General features: G+C 48.3%; 1 protein-coding gene across 1 annotated transcript in view; it reads right to left on the bottom strand.

The window, feature by feature from the left end:
* Nucleotides 1-3278: 3278 nt before the first annotated feature.
* Nucleotides 3279-27146, bottom strand: part of LOC118795173 (speckle-type POZ protein) — a 31082-nt gene continuing 7214 nt past the window's right edge. Inside the window, exons 4-9 of the mRNA XM_036553563.1 lie at nt 23986-24113; nt 16351-16528; nt 14983-15038; nt 10661-10783; nt 9264-9406; nt 3279-4626 (exon numbers count right to left, since the gene is read on the bottom strand). Of these exons, the coding sequence (XP_036409456.1) occupies nt 4482-4626; nt 9264-9406; nt 10661-10783; nt 14983-15038; nt 16351-16528; nt 23986-24113 (773 nt within the window). The 3' untranslated portion in view covers nt 3279-4481. The remainder of the gene's footprint in view (nt 4627-9263; nt 9407-10660; nt 10784-14982; nt 15039-16350; nt 16529-23985; nt 24114-27146) is intronic.

The raw sequence follows: 27146 nt of genomic DNA, 5'->3' as shown, positions 1-27146 counted from the left end.
GCCATGCATCACGCCCAGCATGCACGGGGGGGGGGGGGGGGGTCTTTATTCGGAAAGACGCAGCTACCAAAGAACACGAAGATCAGCTTTCCCTGAGAACGCCTTGCTCGCTTCCTGGAAACGCGACAGTGACCCCCTGTGAAGCGAGATCATTACACAGCCTTATAAGCCTCCGTGAATAATAAGTACTGAGGGAAACATTTCAATAAACAACGACTCTGCTGAAATTAAATCAATTTAACCTTGGGCAATCTGGTAAAACTGTATTCTGTCAAACAATTTTTATGAACTTCTTTCATCCTTTCCAACCATAAATATTGAGACAGACACATGCTCGTAATACCAGTCTTGTATCACATGGCAACCGGGTGTGCATGCACTAGTGCACACACACGCATTCACCCTCCTGTGTTGCATTGTGTGCAATACGTCTTGGTTCATTAAAGCAAAATCTCATCCACTATCAGTTTACAAGCCTTAAAGTCATTTGAACCACCAGGGAAATACGATTCCATTACATTTCGGGGTTATCTTAATATATGAGCTTGTCTCCCAGAACCATTCTCCCGTTATTAAAAAGGAAAACACTCAAAGTGTTGCAATGTTACCTCTGGTTTTATCAGTGAATGAATATGAGCACACAAACCAATTAGCAGCTCGCATATATTCTCCATCCCCTCGTTTCAGGCCTTCTCCGCTTATAATTTCTGCACCCATCCATTTTAGTTAATTATTCGAAGGGAAAGGAAGCATCGAGAAGCGTTGCGACCGGAATGCAAGAGGAGGGAACATGCGAATTACACAAAGAAAATCCCTTCATTTCCTCCAGAATGACATCCAACCCCACGTGCAATTTCCTTCCCCTAAAATTACCTAGAATATATGTGATTTGCAATTTTCCCCACAAACTACATTATTGCAGCCGTATTATGTTGTCAGAAACCTGAGAGCAATTTTTTTTATTATGAGAGTGAGACAGATAGGGAGAGAGAAAGAGACAGGGATGGAACGTACACATTTACAAGGGCAAACGCTGATTAAAACCAGAGAACTGCGCACCCTCTCCCCTGATTGGAAGTTTAGCTATAAATTCTGCCCCCAGCAATTGGCAGGATCCTATTGACACCTGTGGTGGTATTCTTTGATTACGTCGTTATTTGACTACTTTCTTAATCAAACCCATGTGGCGCCGCAGCGAGAGGTGTAATCGTAATCGTCCTGTGGCCGATTACGCGCAACGTCTAACTGGATGCGAAGCTACTCTAACCACCCCGGGGCTGCCAAAGGACTACAGTCCCTCTCTACTTCCCAGATACATCATGAGTCGAGAGACACAGGAGCGAGGAAAGGCTTGTGTGGGGGGGGGGGGTTGTAATTGTTTGGATGGAACGGTGTGTGTTCTGCGTGCGTGTGTGTGTGTGTGTGTGTGCGCGCAGGAGCGTCCCTTGAGAGCCTAAAACAGCACACGGCCGTGGGGACAGGCGGCGGGGGGGGGGGGGGGGGTTCACGCTGTCGAGAGGATCAAAACAAATTCGCGCCCCGGCCTCCTCCTGCCAGCCTCCACTGCGGCCCCCCGTTCCCCGGGAGCGGAGAACAGCAGGTATCAATCTTCGGCGCCCGCCGCTTCCTCTTTATGGCAGCGGGCTGACACGCCGCTTGTCAGGGAGTTTACAGCATTGACCCGCCGTGCCACCAGCTCCCATAAGGAGGCTGAGTGATGGGGTGGAAGAGAATGGCCAGCGTGTGCGGTGTGCCTGTCTCTTTCTCTCTCTCTCTCTCTCACACATTCATTCCCCTCTCTCCATTCCCTCCCTCCTCTGTGGCAGCAGACTTCTCACACACACACACACACACACGCACACACACGCACACACACACACATACTAGCGTAGACACAAGAAGCCGTTTTATAATGTAAAGAACAAGCTTGCAGCGGCCATTTTCCCTTCAGTGGCCTTTGAAGAGGACACTATTAAAAGCAGCAACACAAATGAGCCTGCCTTTAATCCTACTCCTCTCTCATTATAAACCTTGCCGAGCAACGATAAAGGCAGAGCGATTCAAGGACACGGAAGGAGTCAAGGCGAGTCTTCAACCCCGCGGCTTTGATACGCAGACAGTACACGAGCCAACCTTCTGTGAGCGCGGAGAGTAGGAAACTTCGCGTGGCTCTGAAGAAATGTTGACACAGGGAGTCATGAGGTCACAAATGTATGTAGAACCCAGAGCCACTCTCTTGTCTCAGTCTGCAGGCTGCCACCCTCTTTCAGGAAGTGAAGTCTTACGCACACATGTAAAGAGGAAGTGGATGATACCTCTGCAATAAGAAGACTAACTAGTTACAAAACATCCATTGGCGAGTACTAGTAACTAAACAAAGTGCAGGGACTTCACTGGCAACCCTAAAAAGGAGCTTCAACTAAACAAATCAAAAGAATGTGACCTCCTCTCAGGCCTGGAGCAGCAGCCGTGTAAACAGGCGAACAGCTCAACTCCGACCCAAATGACACGCACTCTGACTCAAGGAGGCCTGTCAGGGTCAGAGCTCCTGAAACGCATGGCTTGCCTATCTCTGCTCCGGCGAAACAAAATGAGTCTGAGACACAGAGGTCACGGCACTGCGGCTAAAACATTTCCACCCCGCGATTAACTCTGATAGCGCGATGTGCAGAACGGCCTCTCGGAAATAAGCTCCGCTTTGTGCTGTGGCCCCTGGGGCTTACATGGGTATCGGGCACCACTGAGTGCCCCCTCCGCAGAGAGGTCATTCAGTCTTCAAGGTATTCATTTATATTGCAAGAGACACGGCGGATCATTTTAAAGATAAAATAATCACCACAACAGGTCCGATTTTCCTCTCCTCTGCAATGTCTCCAAGTTGTTAAGCTTCTTACCAGCATTACCCTACAATAGCTGACAAAGGACAGATAAGGCACAATACAAAATTTATCTACGCTTACAAAACTGTAACTATGCTTTCAGACACCAAGTTCAACTATTTAAGTATACTTTACAAACACCACCTAATTCACAAAAAGAGGTTTAATATTCAACCCAAATGCATTTGAGTAAAAACATCTGATGATGTCTTTATTTTTCGCTTTTTTGCCATTTTCTTACAGAAATAGTTTGGTTATCTCGAACATTAAAACGTGTTCATTTCAATTTTTTTTTTCCCAAACCAAAAAAAAAAAAAAAAAAAAGTCTGTTTAATTTTCATAGAGAAAAATGGTTCTCTTTACATCTTTTGAAAACACTGATGTTTGTACAAACTTCTATGAAAGAACATTTACTACACGAGGTCTTTTTATCTCCTGAAATCAAAAGGAAAACTCAAAAGCACAAAAGGAGCTACATGCCTGATTGGACCTGATAGCGCATTGTTACTGGTGATTTTTCACCTCAGAATCGAGCGACGTTCTCTGCTCTCAGTGTCCCTTTTCATTTTCGCGCAGAACCCTTGCAACCGAATTACACAAGTGCTACTGGGAGAAAACTTCAAATACAAAGATGTCACAAAATTTTTTTTTTAATTTACATTTTCTGCCCTTTGTTCTCTAGGAGCTCGTTTATGTATCCTGTTGTCTAAAGGTAAAATGCATCTCAAGAGTTCAATGTGGCACTCTTTCTTCAAGCTGTCTCTACAACAGTCAGCTGATTGCTGCCGCCGCCCCCTCCATTCCGGTCTTCAGTTTTTCTGTATCAAGAGTCTGTGGAAGAGGAGACATTGGGAGGGAAAACAACAGGAAAAATAGGGCTGCTGTTTCATCAACAGTGCCATTTCATTTTCCAGTACTGTAGACTGTGTCAAAGCTTCAACGACTGATGACAACTGGGTCATGTGCTGCCTCCTTGCGAACCTTTGTAAGATTTGTCTATTTTTAAGTTAGCGGTATTTTTCCTACTGTCTTTATCTTCTAATTGCCACTTCTGCATCCATCCATGTTTAAAGCGCCTCCGTTTTCAAGCTGTGCCGTTAAGGACGGCAAATATTTGAAACAAATGGAAGAAGTTGAGGAAAATATTAACTGCGTTTTGATGTCCAAGCTTTAAAGGGGCTTGTTTGTCCTTTTCCCTCCGGGTTTGATGCTGATGTAATTCACATAGTCTGTTCATCCATTCCTTTGTACTTGTACCCAATGATGAATCATTCAATGTAGTCCTTCACCAGGGGCTACACCCCAGTCCCCTCGCCCACCAGGCAAATGCAAAATGCACACGGTCTCTTTTACCCAGCGCTGGGCGGGGGAGTATGGCGGGCACTCTGGAATCTACTGCTCTGGCCTTCACGGGTTTCGACCTGCTTTGTTTCCCCATCAGCTGTGGAGAGAGAGAGAGAGTACAGCGGTTTCGGCTGGAGGGGGGGCAACGGGGAGAGGGTTACAGCGGGTTTCGTCTGGGTGTCTGCAGTTCGGAGGAGGACGGGAAGAGCAGCAAGACGTTTTGCTGTGGAAGGGTAAAGGGGGCGCAGCCAGGGCGAACTAGGTCTGTTTCAGCCGCTTGCGGGGCGGGCCGAGGAAGGGGCACTGCGCGGACGCCAGGGAGCGGTAGGCCTCGGCCACCAGGTGCGGATGAGACGCCACCATCGACTTCCACCCCGACGTCTCCATCACGTCCGACGCGTGGCTGGAGGAGAGAGAGAGATGGAGAGGACAGCGCATCAGCAACGAGTGCTCTGCGTTCCTGCACATTCAATCTACATTAGCACGCACACATACACACACATACACACACACACGCACGCACACACTCCACACGCACACGCACACACACAATCCACACACGCAATACATTTTGGACAATTGTACGTCACTCTAGCTCCACATTGTGGAATCAAACCACTCATTACACCACATTGTTGTCATTTAGCAGACGCTCTTATCCAGAGCAACTTACATGGGTTACAATTTTATACAGCTGGATATTTACTGAGGCTATTCTGGGTTAAGGACTTTTCCCAAGCGTACAGCAGCAGTACTCAACAGGGAATCGAACTAGTCACCTTTCGATTACAAGCCCTGCTCCTTACCACTATGCTACACTGCCACCCCCGACAAACAAACACACACACACCATACCGCACTAACATACTGGATACTGACAAGATAACAAGCAGTCCATCCCCACACCAACAGCTGAGGTCTCCATAAACCCTGATGTAGCCCACAGCCCACACTAAGCAGGATCTTCATTTAGCTATATAACCGCTATGGGCACCAACTGTGGTCTGTGCAGACAGGAAAGGGTTCAGCTGCACACCTCTCTACCTGAAAGGCCCTGGTGCTCCCTGGCAGCGCCCCCCGTAGCCTTGTGTCATTACCGCACCCTAATGTAGGTCCCATCAAGGCCTGCTCGTCTGTGACAGCCCCCGAGGAGATGCCGCCATGACTCACTGAGGCTGCGGGAGCTTCCCTCATGTCACCCCAAGGGGTGCTCTGTTGCACTTTCATGCTGGCGAATAAACAGCCTTTAATGACACGGAGTATGTGCGGTCACACTAAGGAGCGCTCCTAGGCGTCTGTGTACCGCTTGTCTGGTGTGCGTGCCGCGCTCTCCAAACTGAGTGTGGCTTCAATGAGGACAGGCCACGCCATAACGACTGCTGGCAGAGCAATGCGGGCTCTGATAGGGGAGGGTGAGTGATGGAGAGCTGGACTGGGCAGAGCCACACCTCTTACATTACATTACATCACATGCATTTAGCAGACACTCTTATCCAGAGGGACTTCCAGCACAACAGAACATAAGTGTGTCCATTCAAGTTAAATGAGCAACAGTGTCAGACCAGGCTAACAACACTCTCAGACCAGTGAGTGTGAGCGTAACGCCATTCAAGCCCTAGCACAAGTTAACTTGTGCAATCTGACGAGGCAACGGAAGCCAGGTGCACTACGACATCAGTCATCGTCTTCCACAGCTCCTCAACCTTCTGCACTCTGGCTGCCGGGAGGCAGAGACGGCCTCCACCTTCCAGCCGCAGTGAGGACGGCAGGTCATCCTCCCATAACCAGCCAGAGCCCTTGCAGCCACCACACCCCACCTCAAACCAACCTCACCGACCCCTCCACGCACACAGTCATCGATTCGGTCTTTAGGGCTCATCAGAGGTGCCCCTGGCAGCAGAATGGATCAGCAGCGGCAGCAGCTGTGGCCGAGGAGCGGTCTCTCTCGCTCTCCCTCTCCCTCTGTCTCTACCCCTCTCTCTCTCCTCCTTTCTCTCTCCCTCCTTCCCTCTCTCTCTCCCTCTCTCTCCCTCCCTCTGTCTCTCCCCCTCTCTCCCTCCCTCTCTCTCTCTCTTTCTCTCTCTCTCTGGCATGTCAATTTGTAACAGAAGTGTGGCGGTGCGCTGCTGGTCTGACCTCGCAGTCACCGTGAGCGATGCAAGACTCTGCAGTTGCCGTCGGCGTGCGTCTGCGGCCCCTCTATCCGCTCAGCCAGGTAACAAATCTGTCTGTCTGAGGGCCCACCTGAGAACCGCCGCAGGTTATTAAAACTCAAGCCGGGAGGGGTGAGCGGTGGAGGGAGAGGTGAGGGGTGGAGGGAGGGGGGGGGGTGATGCTGGAAGTTACCCGCGCCAACCTTTTCTGATGCTCTTAAATCCGGGTTTTGTTGCACCGTGCCAGTCAGTCTGTCAGCGACTGATGAATGTGCACAAAAAAAATAACGACACCCCCCCTTCTTTAATAAGATATGATTTTAATAATATATGCACTTGGAATAATGTTGAGTCAAGACTGCTTTTTTGTTGTTGTTTGGGTACCTTGTTTCTAATTTGCGGAGGAATAAGAAAGCACACAAAAGTGACATTTGAATGATGCGGGCTGGTACTTGTCAGCCCTGGGTGCTACAGTGTTGACCCCTACTCCCTCTCATCTGGACTTTATTACAGCCCAGCTGACAGCTGTTGACTTATTTCAACAATCTCTACCTGCTGAAAAGCTGCTCAAAGGTCAAAGGAAATATACAAGGCCAATTAATGCTTCAATGAAAGGTTCGGTTATGCAGCTGAGAGTTCAGCTCATACTAAATCCTACAGTTCACCCATGGCGGGGGGGGGGGGGGGCTGTTGTCACCATCACCTCTCACCCTAGAACACAAGTTGCAGTGGGAGGGGGAACAGCCAATTAGAGCCAAAGGATAGGAGGAGCTCAATGACAGTTAAACGAGGGGGAGGTGATATGTAATGTAGTGAGGGCCAGCGGAAAGGAACTGAGGGACTCAACATTTTCAATATATTTTAAACATCTACATTTTTATGCAAGACTATTACTTACAAGCTCCACTTACCTACTGCCTAGCATTTATGCAAGTCTTTCTGTTGGTTTCCATTAAAGGCATTTAATGTCTCTTATTAATGGAATTTTCTGGTGCTTTCATTAGGCACTCCCAAGGGACATAAATACTATTTTGAGCACTTTTACTTTTTTCAGGTCAACCGCAGAGATTAATCACATCCAAAACAAAATTAGCTGGGTGCTGTTGCTCTTCCCTAAAGCACGTTCCAATCAACACATGCACCGCAAACAGTCATAAGCAGCAAACTGGGTCAAGATGGGGATATCCCAGACGATTGTAAAAACCCTGCTAAAAATCTCCTTTACCAAATAAATGGTCAAGTCAGAGAAGTTCAGAGAAGCTACACGTGGCTGGATGGATTCACAGGCAGAGATCCTTAAGTGTGCGGACTGTTCTGAGTGCACACCTGAACACCAAACTGCTTACTGGTTACATGTGCAGATGACAGTGCTGTTCCCTGCCAAGCTGACTTACACATTACAAAAGGTTCCATGTACTGTGCATACAGTCAGTTCATTACATTACATTACACTACAGGCATTTAGCGGGGGCTCTTATCCAGAGCAACTTACGTAGGTAAAAATTTTTACATGTTATCCATTGATACAGCTGGATATTTACTGAGGCAATTCTAGGTTAAGTACCTTGTCCAAGAGTGTCCCAGCAGGGAATCCAACCAGCAACCTTTCGGTTACGAGCGCCCTGCTCCTTACCACTGTGCTACACTGCTACATGTAAAAACAATTATGGTCAAATCTTGATTTGGGCAGTGATGTTCTGAACCCGCTGCCGCGTTAGACCTCCCCCCTCTCTGCCCCAGCCGCCTATCGTCTGTCCCCACCAGCGCTCCGCCATCCCTCCGTAACCTTTAAACAGGCTCATCGTAATCCCTGTTCAGATTCATTTTAGGTTACTGTTTACAGTTCTTTTCTTAACCCTGAATTAACGTGAAGTGCGCACGCCTGGAAATATTTCAGATGCAAGCGGCAGGGACATGATGTTCAGCACAGCGTGGCACCAACAACAGATACAGAGTTGATTAATCAGACCTGTATAAACAAAATAAAATGTAAGCCATCATCAGAAGTACAAGAGGTCCCACAATTCACCCTGTTCCTGCCTGAGACTAGTTCAGGGCTGACACTGCAGCCAGGCCTGCTAAAAGGGGGGGGGGGGGGGGGGGGGCAGGGTCATTATATTGGTTAGAGCATGCGGTTTGTTTCTTACACTATCTTTCGTTATTGATTTTTTTTCCCCTAAAGGACAGTTGATAAAGCTTTGCTGCAGGGAGTCCCCAGAGGCCAATTCCCCCCCAAAAAAACAACGCTAGTGTAGCAAATTAAACTGTCATAACACCAGGGCCACAATTAATGATGAGGTTTCCAAGAGGGAATCTGCATTACAAAACACTTCCAAAGCACTTGCGCTCCCCCCTTACCCAGTGAGCTAGGGAATTACAGCCGGGAGGGGGGGATGGAGGGGAGGGGGGGGGGGGTGTTTTCCTGCGGTGTTCTGTTCATTATCGTTTCGGTTTCAGCGTGAGTGTCGGGAGAGGTGTTTTGGAGTGTGACAACTGGGCTAAGGCATGAAAAGCACAACTCGCACACCCTAAGCCAACACATTCCAGCAAGCTGCTGGTGGCTGGTAGCTGGCCTTGGTTTCTCCATGAATTTAACCCATTCACATCTACAGCTCTATTCTTTGCTTTGTTTTCTATTAGAACACTGTTGCCAGTGGATTATCCTATCAATGCCGTTTTAGTGCATAAATGTGCGATCTATACAGGTGATATTGAAACTAAACAGCTAAATTGCTGACCTGAACTGATTGATTGATACTATGCAGATCTTTTCTGTCAGAGTAAAAAATGAAATACTCTGAGCATAGAGGGTCGCCATGCTGAGATGTCAGTGGGAGGAGTTGTTTGGAAGAGAAGCGGGAGGAGGGGCGGGGACAGAATCACTCACTAGTTGATGAAGTCGACGGCCTGGGTCTTGAGCTGGTCAGCGCTGTGCAGGTCAGCCAGGATGAGGATCTCCGCCGCGTTCTCCACCGAGAGGCTGGTGCACAGGGCATCCTCACACATCACCTTCAGCCGCTCCAGAGCGTACTGGGGGGGGGGGGGGGGGGGGGGAGTACAGGAAGGGAGGGAAAAGAAAGGGAGAAGGAGGAGGCAGCAAAGGGACAGAGAGGGAGAGGGGATGGAGTTGAAGCGGAGGAGGGGGAAAAATGGAGAGACAGAGCAATTTGGAGAGAGACAAAGGCAGCAAGAGGGGTGAAGGGATTGAGGAAGGGCCGAGAAAGTGGTGTAGGGAGGATAACAGGAAGTGAGAGGATAATGCAGGGTAAGACAGAAGAAGGGGACACACACAGGAAGGTTGTGGGAGGAGAAATGGAAGATCAGAAGAGCCATTGTTTACGGTAGTGTACATGAGTACAGATTCACTGACGTATTAAAAAAACCCTGAGCTTTTTATTCTCCACTATATGCTGCGTGCACTTTCTCCAGTTTACCGGCACTTAGCACGCCGTAAGAACCAAAAACAGAGGGAGGCATGACATCATCCACACCGGCTCATTTCAGCCTCAGAGTGCGGCCAATCCAAGCCGCCCCCTCCACCCGGCCTCCATCATGGCTCCGTCCTTTGTAAGTGGCGGTATTGAAATTTGTGATTGACGAGTTCACGCCGAGACGCGATGCGCGAGAGGCAAGATGCGCCTAATGCGCGGGGCGGCCTCGGGACCGCTGGGCCGTGCGTGGCCTTGGGCCTTTATTACCCGCCTCCCGGCGGCCTGCCGCTGAAGACGCGCGTATGCCACTATTAATAGACAGCGAATGAAACACACACACAAAGAAAAAACAGGACAAAACAGGAGGAGAAGTCGAGGTGGGCGCGCAAGAAACGGTGAGCTCATCCGGGCAGGAGCCTCCGCACAAAGTCTCGCACAATCTGCGTGACCCACACGCACCACACAATGGATGGGTATCCTTGAAAACTGAAATCATGGCAGGCTGAGAAAAGGAAAATAATAGTCATACGGCCTGGCTGGGGAGGGGAGTGACGGTGCTGGTATAATGGACCCACCAACAGAGGTTCCACTGTCCGCCCTTTGGTGTGCTCCTCAATCACCACGTTCTTTGTCATGTTCAGTCATATAGGTTATGTTAATGGTGAAATCTGAAACTGTGATGCATGCGGTCCTTCAGGAATCAGAACAGGCGGTTTCTATCGGTAATAATTACCCATGAATTATGCAGTCTTTTGTGGTGTGTGTCTTTATGCTTGCGTTTGCGTGCATGTAGGGCTCATGGCTGCGAGGACTGACTGTGCCATTGTTTGAAAGAGCTCCTCTCCGGCCTTACCTTGTCCGCGGCTGCCAGCAGGTCGTCGGCCATCTTGTCCAGGTTGGGCGCCTTGCCCGTGTAGATGAAGCACATCATCTCTTTGAAGACCTCGGGCTCCACGTCGTTGATCTCCACGCGGTTCTGGACGAGAGAGAGGGAGGGGGGAGCGAGGGGGGTCAGGGCGGAGGCTCTCCGTCACCGGCAGAGCCCCGGCCCATGCCAAACATTTCCAACAGGACACAAGACATTTCTGTACCTCTATAACAGCTAGGAGGCCAACAAGACCAGGGCACGCGAAGCCAACGACACGACTATGCGTTACCAAATGCAGCCAGCCATGAGAGCGCGCAAAGTGTCAAACCCATCCCGGAAAACAAGTCAGGAAAAAAAAAAAAAACAAAGCCGGACACCTCGCAAAGATAAAACTAAATTGGTTCTGAGAGATTTCCCGCAACGAAACCTGGGAAGCAATTTACATCGTGCGCTGCCTGCAGTCATGAGAGCGCTCTTTATCACTCATCCACACGACGGCGCAAACCCAAACCTTTCTTCACTCCAAGAGGCAGAACAAGGCGGCAAACCAATTATACCTTTCCTTTATCGCGGGCCGCAACGACTCGCTGCATTTTAACAGGGTCAGCCATGGTAAACGAACATTTTTAATGTATTCACCTATTATTCCGGCGTTCGCTTTGATGTTACTTAGCCAAGAAAAGTAAAATGGGAAAAACTTTCTGCCCACCCCCCCACCCCCCTTTTAAAGAAACATACGCCATTAACACAGCACTTCACCATCAGCTGCCAAGCCGGCGAGGCAGACAAATTGCTTCTTTATTAAGATGCAGCTTCCGTTTTTACAACCCCATATGTCTTTATTGAGTTGTGGAAAAGAGGTTTAACCTATTTATCCGTTTCCTCTGTCTAAATATGGAGATGGATCCCTCTCCCCCTGATGAGAACGGCCGCTTAAACAGCGATTAAAATGTATTTCCTCTTCGTGTGCTGCATAATTTCCCATCCAAGTGTCACACGCATCCATTTCGGGGAGACAGAGCGGCTAAATGACTCCAATCTATGGCTCTGGCTGTACAATCTCACTGCAGCCTGATGAGCCTGAGAGCTGGGAGTCACGTGCTCTGGTTACTCCAGCTCCCATAGCTGTGCTCCTCAGTGATGGAGAGAAAGAAAGAAAAAAAAAAAAAGACTCCAGGCCCACTGGTTTCTGTGGAGTCTTCAGGAGAGATTTGGGGTAAGCCAAGTAACACAACCACAGGGGGTTTCATCCAGGTTTATCACCCTAACACTGCTGTTACAAGTCGAAAGCCCCTGCGGCCACCGTCACTGTGCCAGCTACTTACATTTGTGCTTACATTTATGACAACTTTATATCCCCACCTCCCTTCCCTCCCATAGGCAGGGGAACCACAGTTCTGTTCTGCTTCTCAAACGTCGCGTTTCATAATGTTTTGCCTTGGGACGCGAGACAGGAGCTGGTGATGTGAAAAAAAAAAAAAACAGTGTCATCTATCTGAAATAAAGGTTAAAAATAACCCTCCCATTGCTCACACCCTGCTGTTTCACTAACAGAGTCGCTTAACCCCCTGCGTCGTCTGCTTAAAATGGGAGGAATAATATTTACAGAGGCTGAGGCTGAGGGAAAGCATTGTGTATTCTAAAGAGGAAGGTAGCTCGGATCAGTCAACAGTGTCAGTATTGACCTGAGGGATGGAATCAGACCCTGTCCCCTCAGACAGGTTCCCCCCTGCCCTGACCTTCAGACAAGAGCTCTCTCCCACAGCCTGCTACTGTATCCTCGCACCACATTGGCCAACACTGGGAGAGGTGCACACACACACTGACACACAGACACACACACACAAATGTACCGACCCACACACACAAACACAAATGCACACACAAACACAAACACACACTTGTGCGCGCGCGCGCACACACACAAGCACACACACACACACACACACACACACACACACACACACACACATACACACACAAATCCACACTCACTTACATCCCTCTGTGTGTGTGTGTGTGTGTGTGTGTGTGCGCGTGTATGTGAGCACGCATTGTTCTTTCCATTTTACAGCGTGTTCATCATCTACATGTCAAGTGGGAGAAGGATTGTGAAAAATTGCTATTCATTGTTATGCATGCTATTATACACCTCATTTCATTAAGTCCAAAGGAGTGTACATTTCTGCTGTAAAAGAAATCAGAACATGCTTCATGTGCTCGCTCATATGACTCACGGCGAGCATATCTGTGACACTCGAACGTACGCTTAAACATGTGCCTACCAGTGCGTCCCCGACCCGACGCAACCCCCCCCCTCGTAGGAGGGACACATTACCGTGAACATTTGCAGATGAACAGGGGTGCTGCTGATGCAAGAAAGGGAAAGAGCTCTAATGAAGACACTCCCCAGAGAGACTCTTTACCCAAAGACACTGTATCAAGGAGCCAGGATGGTGGGCGCTCTGTGCTTAATAGTGAATGTGCCGTCTGGATCGTTTAAAGACGGTCTCCGGTGCAAATGCTCTAATTTAAAACGATGCACTTTTTGGGCAGGTTGGGTTTATCCTGGTAAATACAGCACGGGGTTGGTGTGCCTTTACTTTGGGAGAAGGTATGGCAGTTGAAACAAGGTTTCCGCAAAACGTAATATCACAAAAAGGGCAGGACACTGATGTTCTTCTCAAGCTGACAAAAGACCACCCTCTACGGTTCAGGAGTGATCAGATGCAAATCCGTAAAACGTATTCTTAAATTACTTGCATTGCTGAAATAGTGAAAAGAAAATCAGCAATAAAAACAATGACCCAAGATGTCCCCAGAGTCGCTCAGTTCTCCAGGTAACATGACCTCACCAGAAATGGTCTTAAACTCACTTTGACAATTGAGCATTTATCTTTGTTTCTGGGTTCACAGTCTTACATTTTTTAACATTTTTATTTACAGGTAAGAACCTGACATCACTTCAAAAAAAGCATGACTCCTACATTTTGGGTAAAATTCCACCATGACTCAGTAGGTATAGCCCTTGCCCATTACCAAGCTTGTTGATGAGAGGTCTCTATATGTACCTACACAGCTGCTCATATGCCAGCTCAAAAGAACTACAGAAATCAAAGACATATTAACAAATTAAATTGTTTTAATTTGTTATTTTAAAAATGGAGAAAGGCAGGACTGCAAAACTGGTTTCTGCCATTTTCCAATAAAACTCTTCATTCCAATCAACTCTGTATTAACATTTACCCAAGTCACATGGTTCAGGGGCCATTCAATGACAAATCTGGTTTGTCACATTTATATGCTGACCTCTGTCCTAATGGCAAAGGAGCTTTTGAATAAACCAATATGACCCCCACAAGCTAAAAAAAATGCAAGTTGACATAAAATTGGTAATCTTGTATTAATCTATTAAATCAAACTACATGTGAGACTACATGGGGCAGTGTGACACTGCCTTCATCGTTCATAAGGATTTGAAAATTGGCCTGAGTGTTCCACATTATTCATTCATTGCTGCTTTCAGCTATGATGATGAATGACCAACTGTTATTAGTATTACTATTATTACTACTATTATTAATACTGGATAACCTGCAATGTTCCCAGTTTTCTCTCTTGCATATTCTACATGAGACTCACACAGCTAAATGATCAGAGAGGCAGCTGAGGTAAAACAGGTGGTTAAAAGCACAGCGGCAGAGTCCCACCTGTCATTCAGACCTGCAACCCAAGGTGTGTGAAGTCTCCCTAGCGGTGCCATTAGGCCGTGAACACGGGCGCAGTGCAAACACGTGGGTGATAAATTTTCACACAGAGGAGAGATGTTTGTACACGAGGGCCCGCCAGGAACGTGTTTATCACAGACGCTAAATGTAAATGCCTAAGTATAACAAACGGTGCCTTTGAGAGTGCACCAAAAAGCCCAAACAGTTCGATTGCAACAGCGGAGAGGAAGAAGACGATGGAGAAGAGGAATGCATCGCTCCCAGAAGTGCAGTCAATGAGCCTGGGAGATCTGCAGCCTTTTGAGCACACTCAGGGGCCATTTTCCCACACCGCAATGGATTCTCTGACAGCATAAAAACAGTGAACTGTACTCACTGGGGTAAGAGCTACAGGGTGTTTATACTTTATGGTTTTAAATATCGACAGTTACCATTTCTACTGTGACTCTATAACCTATAATAACAACTTAAAAAACGTGTGGCGATTAGGAAATGTGATCTCGGTACGTGGTGTGGAAGGGGAGATGGAGCCCCCCGGAATCTGTGCTGATGAAACTGATGAGAGCGCCTCTCGCTCACCTTTTTGCTCTCCTCCATCTCGTGCTCGAACATGGCGCTGAACACAGGGGAGCGAGCTGCAAAGAGAGGGGGGATGGTTCAGCATCACCAGGGCTGGCCTACGTGCACACTACACACACAGAGCCAGAACATCGCATCATTTCCCAGCTTCACTGCAATGGAATCGCGCTGAGGCCTGACGTGATAAACGTTCACAGAGGACCACGGCATACAGGTTAAAAATGATTCCCTTACCGCAAACATGACCTTACAGCTTGCGTTAACTGCAGTTAAGGGTGCCAAAATGACTCAGAAAGCATGGTCTTTCACTTTATCACTACTAATTCCAGGTCTATTTAAACTCACCATCAGACCACGTTATAAGATGTACGTTTATCTCCAGACCTGACATTGATGCTGTATATTTGTTTTCTGATGCATACATCCCGCTTTATTAAGAAGGTATTAACTGAGTAAAGAGGGAAGTGCTGGCGATGCTCTGGCGTATTCACTTTATGAAGTTCAAATTACAATAAGAATACTTCCTGCGTCAACTTTGGAAGGAGAAGAAACTTTCATTAGAACAGTTATGTACTCCTATTATTTAATCTGGCTTTCTTGGTTTCTATCTGGTATCTAATGAATGAGAAAAGTGTCGCCGAGATGGGGGGGGAGGGAATGACAGCTGAAACAGCGAGCGACCCTGAACCATCTGCAACAGGTGGGATTAGGAGGCAGACGGAGAGGAGACAGCCTTGTGGCAACAGACAATTAAAATCTTTCTGCGCTGCAGCTCAGAGTATTATCCACGCCTCCCGTCACTGACTCTGTAATTACCAGGCCTTCCATTCTCCAGTGGAAACATCACCTACTTTTTTTTTTTTTTTTTTTTTAAAGTGCATAAAATTGGCTTGCGCAAAGAACTGAGGCAGGAACAGCGGAGCTGCGTTCTGTGATTTACCTATCAGTTCATCGACTAGGGCCCTTCTCTGTATGTGCCAGCACGTCTGTCTGTCCTTGATTAAAAATGTCAGAGGACAGGCTATTCTATAACAGTGCATGGGAAAACTGCAGCAAGATACCATAGTAAGCTGGCCTATGTGGTCTGCTACACAACCTCAGCATATTAAGTCAGGTATACAGTAACTCTCATATACTGTCTCTGTGTGATAGGTAGTCTGTGTTATAGCTATGCACAACCTGTGTGCGACAGTTATGTATAGCCCCCTCTTGTGATGTTGAGCTGTGTGCAACAATTATGTATAGTCTCCATGTGACAGTTATGCCTGTGTATGACGCCTGTGTATGACGGTTATGCATAGTCTCTGTGTGATATTATGTATTCTCACAGCATGCGATGTTGAGGCACTCTCCAAGGTCGGGCTGTACCTGCCAGGATGGCTTTGTGTGCCTGGAACTCCTGTCCCGCCACGCAGAGGGAGCAGTCGGTGAAGCGCGAGTTCTCCCACAGTCCTCCCAGCTCGTCCGCCAGCCGGCAGTCCGGTACCTTCACCATGTTCATGGTGTTCTGGCCTGAAATGTTCACCGAGTCCTGCACGACGCTCACCTGCAACACAGACACAGACGCCCAATCCGTCAATCCACTCGATCAGTCCCTGCTCCCCCGCGACAAAAAAAAAGACAGCCAACCAACTGCCACAGCACTTTTGAGTACAACGCAATTTTTGTTCCAGTTGATTCTCCACAGGTCAAACTGCTCCAAGTGTCTCATTAGCAGGATACACACACAGTTCTGTAGCCGGCAGAAAGCATTTCACGAGTGCAGGCCATATTTGAATGATTTTATAATAGCTTCTTTTTTTGGCAGAGATGTTAAGAAAACAATGGAAGAAGTAAGTAAACGCTGCATGTCATAAAGGAGCTGGACAAAACTAAGCGGAAGCTACAGCCTTTCATGAAGCGTATTTGAAAGAAGGGGAACTGGAAGATCATTACTGATCTTTGATCCTTGTCGTATGCGTTTGAGGAGACGCCCAATTCACAGCCACACATTAGCGGGCTTCCTCTGTGAACCCTCCCAGAAGAATGAACCACTGGATCGCATACACAGGAATCTGTGTGCAGCAGTGACGCGGGCACCCGCCCTCTCTGCGGATGCAATGCACTGCGTCTCCAAGCAGCCACAACACAGTAAGGCGAGAGCCGTCACGAGCCGTCTCTTCTGCTCAGGAAACTTGTGAGAGAAGAAATCCCCTCTGCCTCTGCTGATCAGAGAGACGCGAGGCAGACAGAGAGAGAGAGAGAGAGGGAGAGAGAGAGAGAGTGATCCCTCCGATGACAGGGAGTTTTCTCCCTCCGTCAGAGGCAGGCAGAGCCGGCTCATTCCTCCCTGCTCGCGCCCGGGGGAGAGAGGACTGGGGCCCTGAGTTGCAGGAGCCGGGTGTTCGGGGGGGCACCCGCGGGAGCAGACCGGCGGCGCAGACAGACGCAGACACGGCTGACTGCGACTACTGCGCAGCCTCTCCTCGCCCGGGTCTGTGTGTGCACATAATTGACTTCATTTTCTGCTGTGTGCACACCAGCTGCTTACCTGCTGCTGCCTCATCTCCAGCCAGAGCTGTCAGAATATGGAATGAGGCTGCTGAGAGATGGCAGACCCAAGCGCTCGCACGGGTCTGCTTTAAACTTTGTGTGGGAAAAACTGGCTGGGATGGGTTAGCTAATCCTAGAGTTGGTCATCTACTAGTAAAGGGTCAAGGGGTCCTTGAGAACAGTCTGTCACCCTGTTTCAAAGGTAATACTAAGTGTCCAAGGACTGGAAGGTAGCCAGTGATGCATGGTAGCAGACAAGTGATACCAGAGGAAGAGGTGGATTGACTCCAATGTTTCAATATGCTCATGCGGAAGGGACAGGCAGGTGGGCACTTTGTTACCGGAATTTGAAAGATAAAGCCAAAGCAAGAATGTAGTTTAATAAAGCAGCACAGCAGCTGAAGGCTCCAAACCCCCCTTCCTTCTACGCTTAATGGGCTACAGGGCGTTAGGCGCCGAGTGCAGTGAAGTACATAAACCTGGGTAATGGAAAAGGGGATCATTTCAAACTTATTTCACATAACTTATTTCACACTCGGGGTGTCCCACACAAGTGGCTAACGCTCTTTATGGAACGTGGAGAGGGATACTCAAAACGTCGGCTTAGCCTGCGCGAGCGTGACCACTCACATTTGTGCTGCTCTCCCATTTTCCCGGGGGACAGCACCGGTATCATTACCGCAGTCTGCTCGTCCCGGGCTGGAGTTATTTCATTTTCGGGGCACATGCTCGTTCCCCGCTGCTCTCTGTGACGGCGATTCCATCCCCTGCCCCATGCCTCTGTTCTGTCTCCCTCCAAGACCAATCTCTGTGACTCAGGACAGTGCTCTGTGACTCAGATCAGCACCAAGCAGTTTGCCTGACCAAGCCAAAAGCGCTCTGAGCACAGAAACTGAAGCAGAGAAAGCTACGGGGTTCTAAAAAAAATGTCCAGTCTGTCAAATGGGCTTATCTGTCACACTTCATTTTGTTCCCCTTACGTTTTTGAGGTGCAACTCTCTTTCAGAACTCGACCAAAAGTTCCAGACCCCCCCCACTACACTGAGTTCATTAGGGGGGCAGCACAAAGACCTGAGCAGAATTTCACACCGAAACGTTACCATTACTACTTTTCAAAGGCTCGAGCCCAGCGAGTGCATTTTGTATTCAGAAAGACACAAAAAGCTCATTAAAATGGAAATTTCAAACATCCTCATTAACGCGTGATACCTAAAATTGTGCCAGTACATAAATGGGTCTAGGATGTGTGCAAGTGTGAAAAAAAGTGGAGTCTGTGTAAGCACAGCATTTCCAATTAAAGCACATTAATATAATACAAAATACATTTTGGGGATAGCGGCTCATTCGTGGAAGAAAGTTACTGTCACCTAGAAAACGTAAGAAGCGCACGCATGACGCAAGACATGAAATGTCAAGGACACGCATCTACCAAAAAGTGGCCTCGCGATAGAGGTGTAGGTGTGCGCCTGTGGGCGCTGACAGTCCCCTCTACTGCTGGGGGACCTCGGGCAGGTAATGAAGAAGCTCTAACGAGCGCTCCATCATCCCATGACTCACAGCCCATTCACAATTCCTTCTCAATTCAATTCTGCAAAAGCGGGATTTCAGCCAGCTCCTTCAGACACCTGCTTTTGAAAATGAACTCTGCCTCGCGTGTGGAGTGTGACAGCCTCTCGGGGGTGAGAAGCAAACAGGATGTGCGCGGATGAAGTGTGTTCCGGGCTCCAGCCCCCCGGTCCCCGGGCGGGCTTCATCAATCACCCACCAGGGGGCGCACGCCTTCGCGCAGACGCCGGGGCCGCGCTGACGGCCATCAATCTCCCCTCCGCTGACAGGAATTCATCACCCGCTCATTACCAGCTGGCACGAGCACTCTGTGATTAGCGGGAGGGAACGTGTGGAGGGAGGAGGAGAGAGGGAGAGACACTCAGGAGGAGAGAGGGAGAGACACTCAGGAGTTCCTGGAGGAGAGAGGGAGAGTGAGGAGGACAGAGAGGAGGGTGGCTCAAGGAAGTTTGGAGGGAAAGAGAGTAAGAGTAGAGAAGTTGCAGGGTTTGCCACATGCCTGTGGAGGTGTGGCACTGACATAACCCATGCAAAGAGCCAGACATATCAGTAATGGCACAGCTCAACAGCACCTTTCTACAGTACATAAAAATGTACACCTGGATGAAACAACCTCAACTCACGGAACATTTAAACCAATTAAAACTGCACCATGGTCCTCGGTTTCTGAGACATGGTGTGTCAAATTCATACTAATTGGCCTCTGCGCCAATTAATTGTGAATTAAACTGGGCCCAGACATGCAATTATTGCACCTTTATTTAGGATACATGACCCCTACATGGCCCTGATCTCTGCACTTCCAAATCTCTGCAGGCCGGAGACACACCCCCCAGTGCCGAAGCCATGTGCTCCTAGCTAGAGAAATCGAAAGGTTCATTTTCCGCTGCATGTGAAACCGCCCTCTGTCAGTGACAGGCTCGTCGCAGATGCTCCACACGAAGGTCAAAGTTAGGATTGAATCCCCACAAAGCCATGAATTATTCATTAACACACCCACCTTTCCCACTCCTTTATTCATTCTTGTAGATATTTATCCATTTCCTATACCCTGTGATGCATGAAAGAGCACAAGAAATAATGAAATAAAAAGTTCATTAGGTTCCTGAGCCGTTTTCTCCCCCCCCGTACTTCGTTCATTTTCCCCCAGCATTTTCAGGCCGGGTGAGTTTTTCAATCAGTCTCGAACGCCTCCGTGTCCGCTCTCTCTCCCCCCCCGGGCGGCTCAGACAGATCTGTGATCTTTTAACTGGCCCCCCCCTGTGCAAAACGCAGCGCAGGATTTTTTTTAAAATGCACGAATCCGTCTCCGGCGAGCGAACCCCCCTAGCGGAACGACAAAGTGAACCCGCACCTCATTCTCCATCCCTCTGCTCCCCGGGACTGAACGCGACTTGCCCCGCCCCCTTCCCCCCCAAACGCGCTATCACGCACAGTCATGCGGTCACTGGTGCGACCCGGTATTGACTGGTCTGATGAACACAGAGAGCTGGAGCTCGGGGCGGAGGGGGTGTGGGGGTGGTTTTGTCAGCAGGGGCTGGGATGCAGCAGCACCAGGCTACTGGCCAGGAATCCTGCCTACACCTGAGGCTGAAATGCTGAGGGCCCGCAGAAACACGCTGCTCTGCAGTCAGCCTATCACATTCTCAGACGACTCGTTCAGACTCTGCGTTCGTTTTTTTTCTCCTTTTTTTGCTTTATTAGGAGTCGAGGTGCGGAACAAATAACCATTTGTTCAAAGCAGGGAGTTTAACTTTAAAGGAGCTGTTTCACGGAAACCTGACTCTGAGTGAGAACGCTGTATGAGTTTGTTTTAGCTTCTTTGAGATCACTGGGACATACAGGCCGGAGAATGTATGTCACGGCAGTGACAGAATGTCTTTTCTGTGGCTCAAGTTAAGTGTGCTTACCAAAGCAGCAAAGCAAACACGTTGGCAGAGGTGACAATAGCTCTCTTGGCTTTTTGTTCCAGGCTATTCAAGCCTTCGCTCTTAAGAGTGGCATTTCCATTGCTGCACTGAAGCACATTCTGACAAAAGCGGATGCATAACTATACAACATCACTTCATGACAAAACATGAGAACTTTATTACAGATCCGTGGTTTTGCTGGAGGTTGAAGAGGCCATTCCGTATAAAATGGGGGAAAAAAAACCCAGTTTGGTAAAATTATTCTAGAGTTTTTGGCCTACAGAAAGCAGCTACTGAAGAAAGGAGGGCTGTTTTTACAACTGAACTTAACAGGATACAGTAAAACCTGTGACAGTGTGTCGAATTTGTAGTAATTACTTTCTGTGCTGATTAATTCTCAATTAAACTGAGCAGAAAACAGTCACTCGCTACATAGCACTGACATGACTGTTATTGTCCCCAAGTGTCCCTTATCACTACACTTCCAAGCTGTGTTGTCACCGCTAGAGAACTCCAAAAGGTTTGTTCCGTACTCTGTCAGAGACAGGCTTGTTGCAGAGATATCACACGTAGGTCAAAGTTAGGACTGAATCCCCACAAAGCCATGAATTATTCATTAACACATCCATCTTTTTCACTCCCTTATTGATTCCTGTAGATATTTATCCATTTTTATATGGTGCATGATGCATGAAAGGGCACAAAACATAATTCAATAAAATAAAGTTCATTAGGTTACTGAGGAGTTGTCCTTCTCCTTGCCTATCTAACGTTTGCCAATGTATCACACAAGGGACCCACTGGGACCTCACAACAAATACATCCCCTTAACAGCCCTTTCAAGGAAATCAATCAGCTTGCCTGGATGGGCCACAGGTCTGGGCTGGCAGTTCACCAAGTTCAGCCCAGCTGCAGCAAACCTCATATTTTACATTCCTTATATGCTCATCTAGGGGGACAGCTGTGAAGCGCTTCACCACATACACAGCTGGAAGTTAAACCCCTTGCATAAGGCAGCAGCCTCGAACGCCCAAGACTTGAACTAGCAACCCTGTGGTTCTATGAGCCAGTTCCATAACCACGTGCCACGCTGGCATACAGGTGCCAGTGGCCTGCCCCGCGCACTCCCCGGCGGGGGAGTCCGGCTGCTCCCTGTCCGTTGCCTGGCTCGGCCGGGCTGGCGGAGCGCCGACGTAAAAAAAAAAAAAAAAAAAAAAAGGACCAGCTGCGGCGGTCTCCCAGCACGGCCACGCAGCATATGGCATAGCCCTGTAAAGGATGGGTGCTGTCAGGAGCAAAGTGTTTAAAAAGAAAAGGGGAAAAAAAAGATAAAACTGTAAAAAAAAAAATGAGAGAGAGAAAAAAGAGCCAAAAATCTGCAAAGACCTAATTTATTCCACAGGAGCCATATCCCCGCTGGGCAAAACAGAGAGAGGGGAGGGAGGGAGGTAGAGAGAGAGAGAGAGAGAGAGAGAGAGAGAGAGGAAGGAGAGATGGGAGGGGTGTGAGGAGTGGAGAGACTGGAGACAGGGGGTATTATGGAATGATAAATATCACTTCTTTCTTGATTTCTTTGTCATTCTATTTTTCATTACAGTACAATGAACACGAGTGCAGTGTAATTTCACAATTTTGGCAACATATGCTCCTGCTTTGCCAATAAGGCTGAATTGAATTGAGGAGTAGGAGGTGGGGAAAAAAACAGACCAGGAAGACAATTTAAACATCTGTACTGTCTCCCAGAGTCCAGGCCCAGCATCAGAAATCCTTCCACACACCATCTGTTTGATCTTCAGAGGGCAAGGAGGGGGGAAAAAATGCCTTGTCTATCTGTTTGCATCCTCCTCTCTCTCTCTCTCTCCCTCTATCCCCTCTCCTGCTCCCTCCTGTTTTGAGGAGTTTTTTTTTCCCTCTTCTTTTGAACAAGTCTTTCAGTGATAAGAGGCAGCACAGAACCTTTAATGGGAGCAATCTCCTCATTAAACACCTGCAGGTGTCTGGGGGGTTTGGCAGAGAGAGCGCCGGGCTTGTTCATGCACTTTCTACAAGACATGGAGCCAGGTCCCCAGAGCCACTTTCAAGTGACTAATGCTGCTCAGTGTCAACCCAGAGAGGAGAACTTTCCGAGGGCTGGTGGGGATCTGCACGGCAATGCTTTCTGCCAGCCACAGCTAACACTCCTCTGGTCTGTGGTGGAGGTATCCAAAAAACAGACGTACTGCTGGCTGAGGTATCCAGTCAACTTGAATGGAAACACTTATGTTCTATTGTGCTGGAAGTCGCTCTGGATAAGAGCATCTGCTAAATGAATGCAATGTATTGTAACATACTGTAATGTATCCAATGACATATGCATTCCTGGTTGAAGAATCCAATCACATATGCATTTCTGGCTGAAGTATCAAATATTAAACATATTCCCCAGTGAGTGCGGGGGCTGACACAATCATTAACAATGTATGGTGAACAGCAAGGTCAGGAGACTATGTGGATCTCTGATGACCTGCAGCAGGAGGCTGTCTGTGTCTCCTCCCTGTTCTTCTACACTAACTTGGGCAAGGCTGGCTCTGAGGATTTCGTGCCAGTACCCCCCCCCCACCCCACCTTCCAAATCCCTCCCACCCCCCAACTGGGCCCTGCAGCCGCCGCCCAGCCCCGCCCGCCCCTCTGTCAATAAGACCTATTTGGAAGCACTTTAAACAGACTCCCAAATATTTTTCCACCATCCCTGATAACTTCCAAGACAGCTCCCTACCATACCGTACCCCCCGGGTTAATTAGAATTGTTTTAAACAGCCACTGCACTTTTTAAACATTTATAGATGCATGCATTACGCTGGGAGATTAGCATATGCAGAGAGTTTAACCTCCACCAGACTTCTAAAAGGCTCCTGACCCTCTCTGCTGCCTTCTGCACTGACAAAGTGCAAACACATTCACGGCGGAGCAGAGCCTCCCTCACAGAACATGTAAATGATGGTGGAGCAGAGCCTACCTCACAGAACAAAGTGAGCTTGTCGTCAGGCAGCAGTCCGTTCGCCTCATCCAGCAGGAAATCCCGGCGGATGAACTTCTTGAAGCCCCAGTCTTTGCCCTGGACGAAGCGGTAGGCCCTCTGGCTCTCTGAAGACCCAAAGACAGGCACCACGTGTCAGAGAAACACTCCACAGCGCTCACCCTGTTTAGGACAGTATCAGCCCTCAAGATCCACGTATGCTCATATTAGAGACTCATGGTGAAGTTACCGAAGAATACACTTTAATTCTTCCAGCACTGGGATTCCACGTCTTATCAACTAACTATATCATCATCAAATAATTATTCCCATTATCATGGTTTCCTCGTTTTATTCCCACGCAGCAACCGGTCGCTCAAGCGCCTACTCAGACTAAATAACTGAGAGAAACAGAGGCGATGCCAACGCGACAATGAGGAAAACACATCCCCCCCAAACAATGGAAGCGCTGCCAGAGGCCAACGGAATGCTAACACAGACCCGCTTCCCTTCCCCACGCATTCGACCACCCGCCCGTAACAGGACCGCTCCCTTCACAGGTGTCTGCCTCGGGCCCGTTGCCGATGCCGACCCGACGGTACAGGATGCAACACCTGCACGGGTAACGCTCGGCTCTTCACCACACCGGCGATTTGCACTTCAAAGACTGATACTACACGGCAGAGCTGCGGCCGTTTGGGCCAGGGAACTGCACATAGCAACGACAATAAAGTTCCCTCATTACTACACAGCAACTGCGCTGCAATTAAGTAATACACGGGGAGAAATGACAGTTTATTAGAGTGTAAAAATAATAAGGAAATATGTGAGACTTCTGTGCAGCAATAACAGAATAACAATGCATAATCCTTACATGTGATAAAGTATCTACTAGCACAGTAACAACAAATTACCAATACTAGCGTTGGACAAAAAAAATTATTTATCCTTACTGCAGCCATAGGGAAGCTCAACGACTTCTGTTCTACTCATCCCTCAAAGAAGGCACGAGACTAATCCATTTACTATGAAATGAAAAACTGACAGCCACATTTTTAAGACAAAAGCAAACATTCTTTCCGGGTTTTTTTTTTTTTTTCGAAACTGGTTTTTGAAAAATTGATACCTTTGTTACACATACTCCACTAATCACGTAACAATTACTGTCTATATATAACATTTTAACCATCAAACTGTAATTGAACAAGTCAGTCTCGCACTCAGGGCCTAATTAGATCTGATATAGTACCACATACTAATCATAAATGACACATCCACTTCAATTAGCAGTCCGTGGGTTTCATTAGCATCTGCGGCTCCTTAAACTGATAACTGCTGAAAATGGTACTAAATGCATTACTTGCGATTAGCGGCTCAGACTTCTCTCTCGCCACAGACCTGCATGCAGAGGCACTGGCACAACTGTGTAAGGTCATTTCCGATTGAATTCAGCTGGGTATCAAGTTCTACCTCTTGTGGTGACTGTATCTGGAAAAAAGAGGCAGATCTGTTTATGGTTTATGGTTTCGGTGCAAAGTCATTCAACTGGTCTAGCGGCACACTGTGAGGCTGTTTTAGGTAAGTGCCTCTTCCCTGAATTACACGCTGTACACGAGGGCTACAGACTGCTGCTGTAAGGTTCCCTGCTTCCACTGGCTTCCAGTTCGTTTCTATTCGTTACTGGCCCCCACCGCTAATTTACTTACACATGAAAAAGGCTTTATATTGCATTACATTACATTATTGTCATTTAGCAGACACTCTTATCTAGAGCGACTTACATAGGTTACAGTTCTATCCATTTATACAGCTGGATATTTACTGAGGCAATTGTGGGTTAAGTATGTTGCCCAAGGGTACAACAGCAGTGCCCCAGTGGGGAATCAAACCAGCAACCTTTCGATTACAAGCCCTACTCTTTTTCACTGCACCAATGCTGCCGTTAATTTACACTTGACCATGGGCTCCCCTATTTCGTCACTGCATTCTGTGGCCACTACGTGCACCCTGAACTCCTACCAGGGAGGAGCATTACACTTGCTCTGCATTAAAGATTTTGCTAGTTTTTGCTGATTCTGGTTGCTTTTTTTTTTTTACCCACTCGACAACCTTTGAATTCACCCGGTTCCCTTTCCGTAGCGCTAACGCCTTTGTTCCAGCCGCCGCTAACCCGTTGGGTTAAGCGCTGTGAAACGCGGTCGTTTCATCTGCCCGCTGTTATTGCGATTCTTCCCAGTGCACCGCGAGCGGGAGCGTGACTAAGGTGGCCAAAGCCTTGCGAAATTGAACCCTTTGAGAGATGATGTGCGGAGGACCCACTCACCGGCCGGCTTAAGCCGGACTAAATGGGAATGGGGATTAAAGTCCGGGGCTCGCGGAGTCAATGCTGCCGAGGCTTTCGGGCGCGCTAGCGGCCTCTCGGGTACCCCGCCGGCTCGCGGGCGCGGGTTCGGGGCGACAGCACATCCTGTCTGAGTGGCAAGCTTTCCCGATCCCTGAGAGAATGCGCTGGCGAACACGAGCGCACCTGCTCCTGCTCCTGCTCCGGCTCTTAGCCCGGGTGCACACTGCCTGCTGCCTGCAGGGGGGAGGCCACTTAACCCATCTGTGCTGCTGCGCTTCTCAACAGCACGCGGCACACAGCGCACAGCTCAATACACCTCGCCCTGATGCATTAGCGACGCATCAACATGCTGTTCTTCGCGCATCTACTGTAGCTCCCCTAACATAAAATCAGACAGGAGACAACAGAGGCGTTCAAGTCAGCGTCACGGTGCTTTGCCCATAACGGCCACTCATATAATATTTTGCTAACTTTGATGTAAATGTAAAATTTACAGAAATGTGTCATTCTATGGTAAGGGCAAAGCAGCATGGCAGTTTTATTGCTGGGTCTTCACGCTCTGAGCTTTTTGTCCTTTCTGCTTCCAACACTGCAGCGGTCTGATTCCTTCCTTTCAGTCCTGGAAGTCTACAGCAGTCTGTCTTCATACGAGTTGAGCTGTTTAGCCGTTCCTGCTTCCTCTGTTTTCCTCAGCTCATCAACAAGACAGTAACAACAGCATTCCCGTGGTAGCTTCCTCGCACTCCCAGTGACCTAACAAAATAAATCTGGACTTTCTATAGGCTCTGAGTCAGGGAAAGTTTTAAACATAATTAGT

The sequence above is a fragment of the Megalops cyprinoides genome, chromosome 19 (assembly GCF_013368585.1).
Source record: "Megalops cyprinoides isolate fMegCyp1 chromosome 19, fMegCyp1.pri, whole genome shotgun sequence".
Classification (NCBI taxonomy): domain Eukaryota; kingdom Metazoa; phylum Chordata; class Actinopteri; order Elopiformes; family Megalopidae; genus Megalops; species Megalops cyprinoides.
The sequence above is the reverse complement of the archived record's forward strand: the minus strand, read 5'-3'. Positions and strand labels throughout refer to the sequence as shown.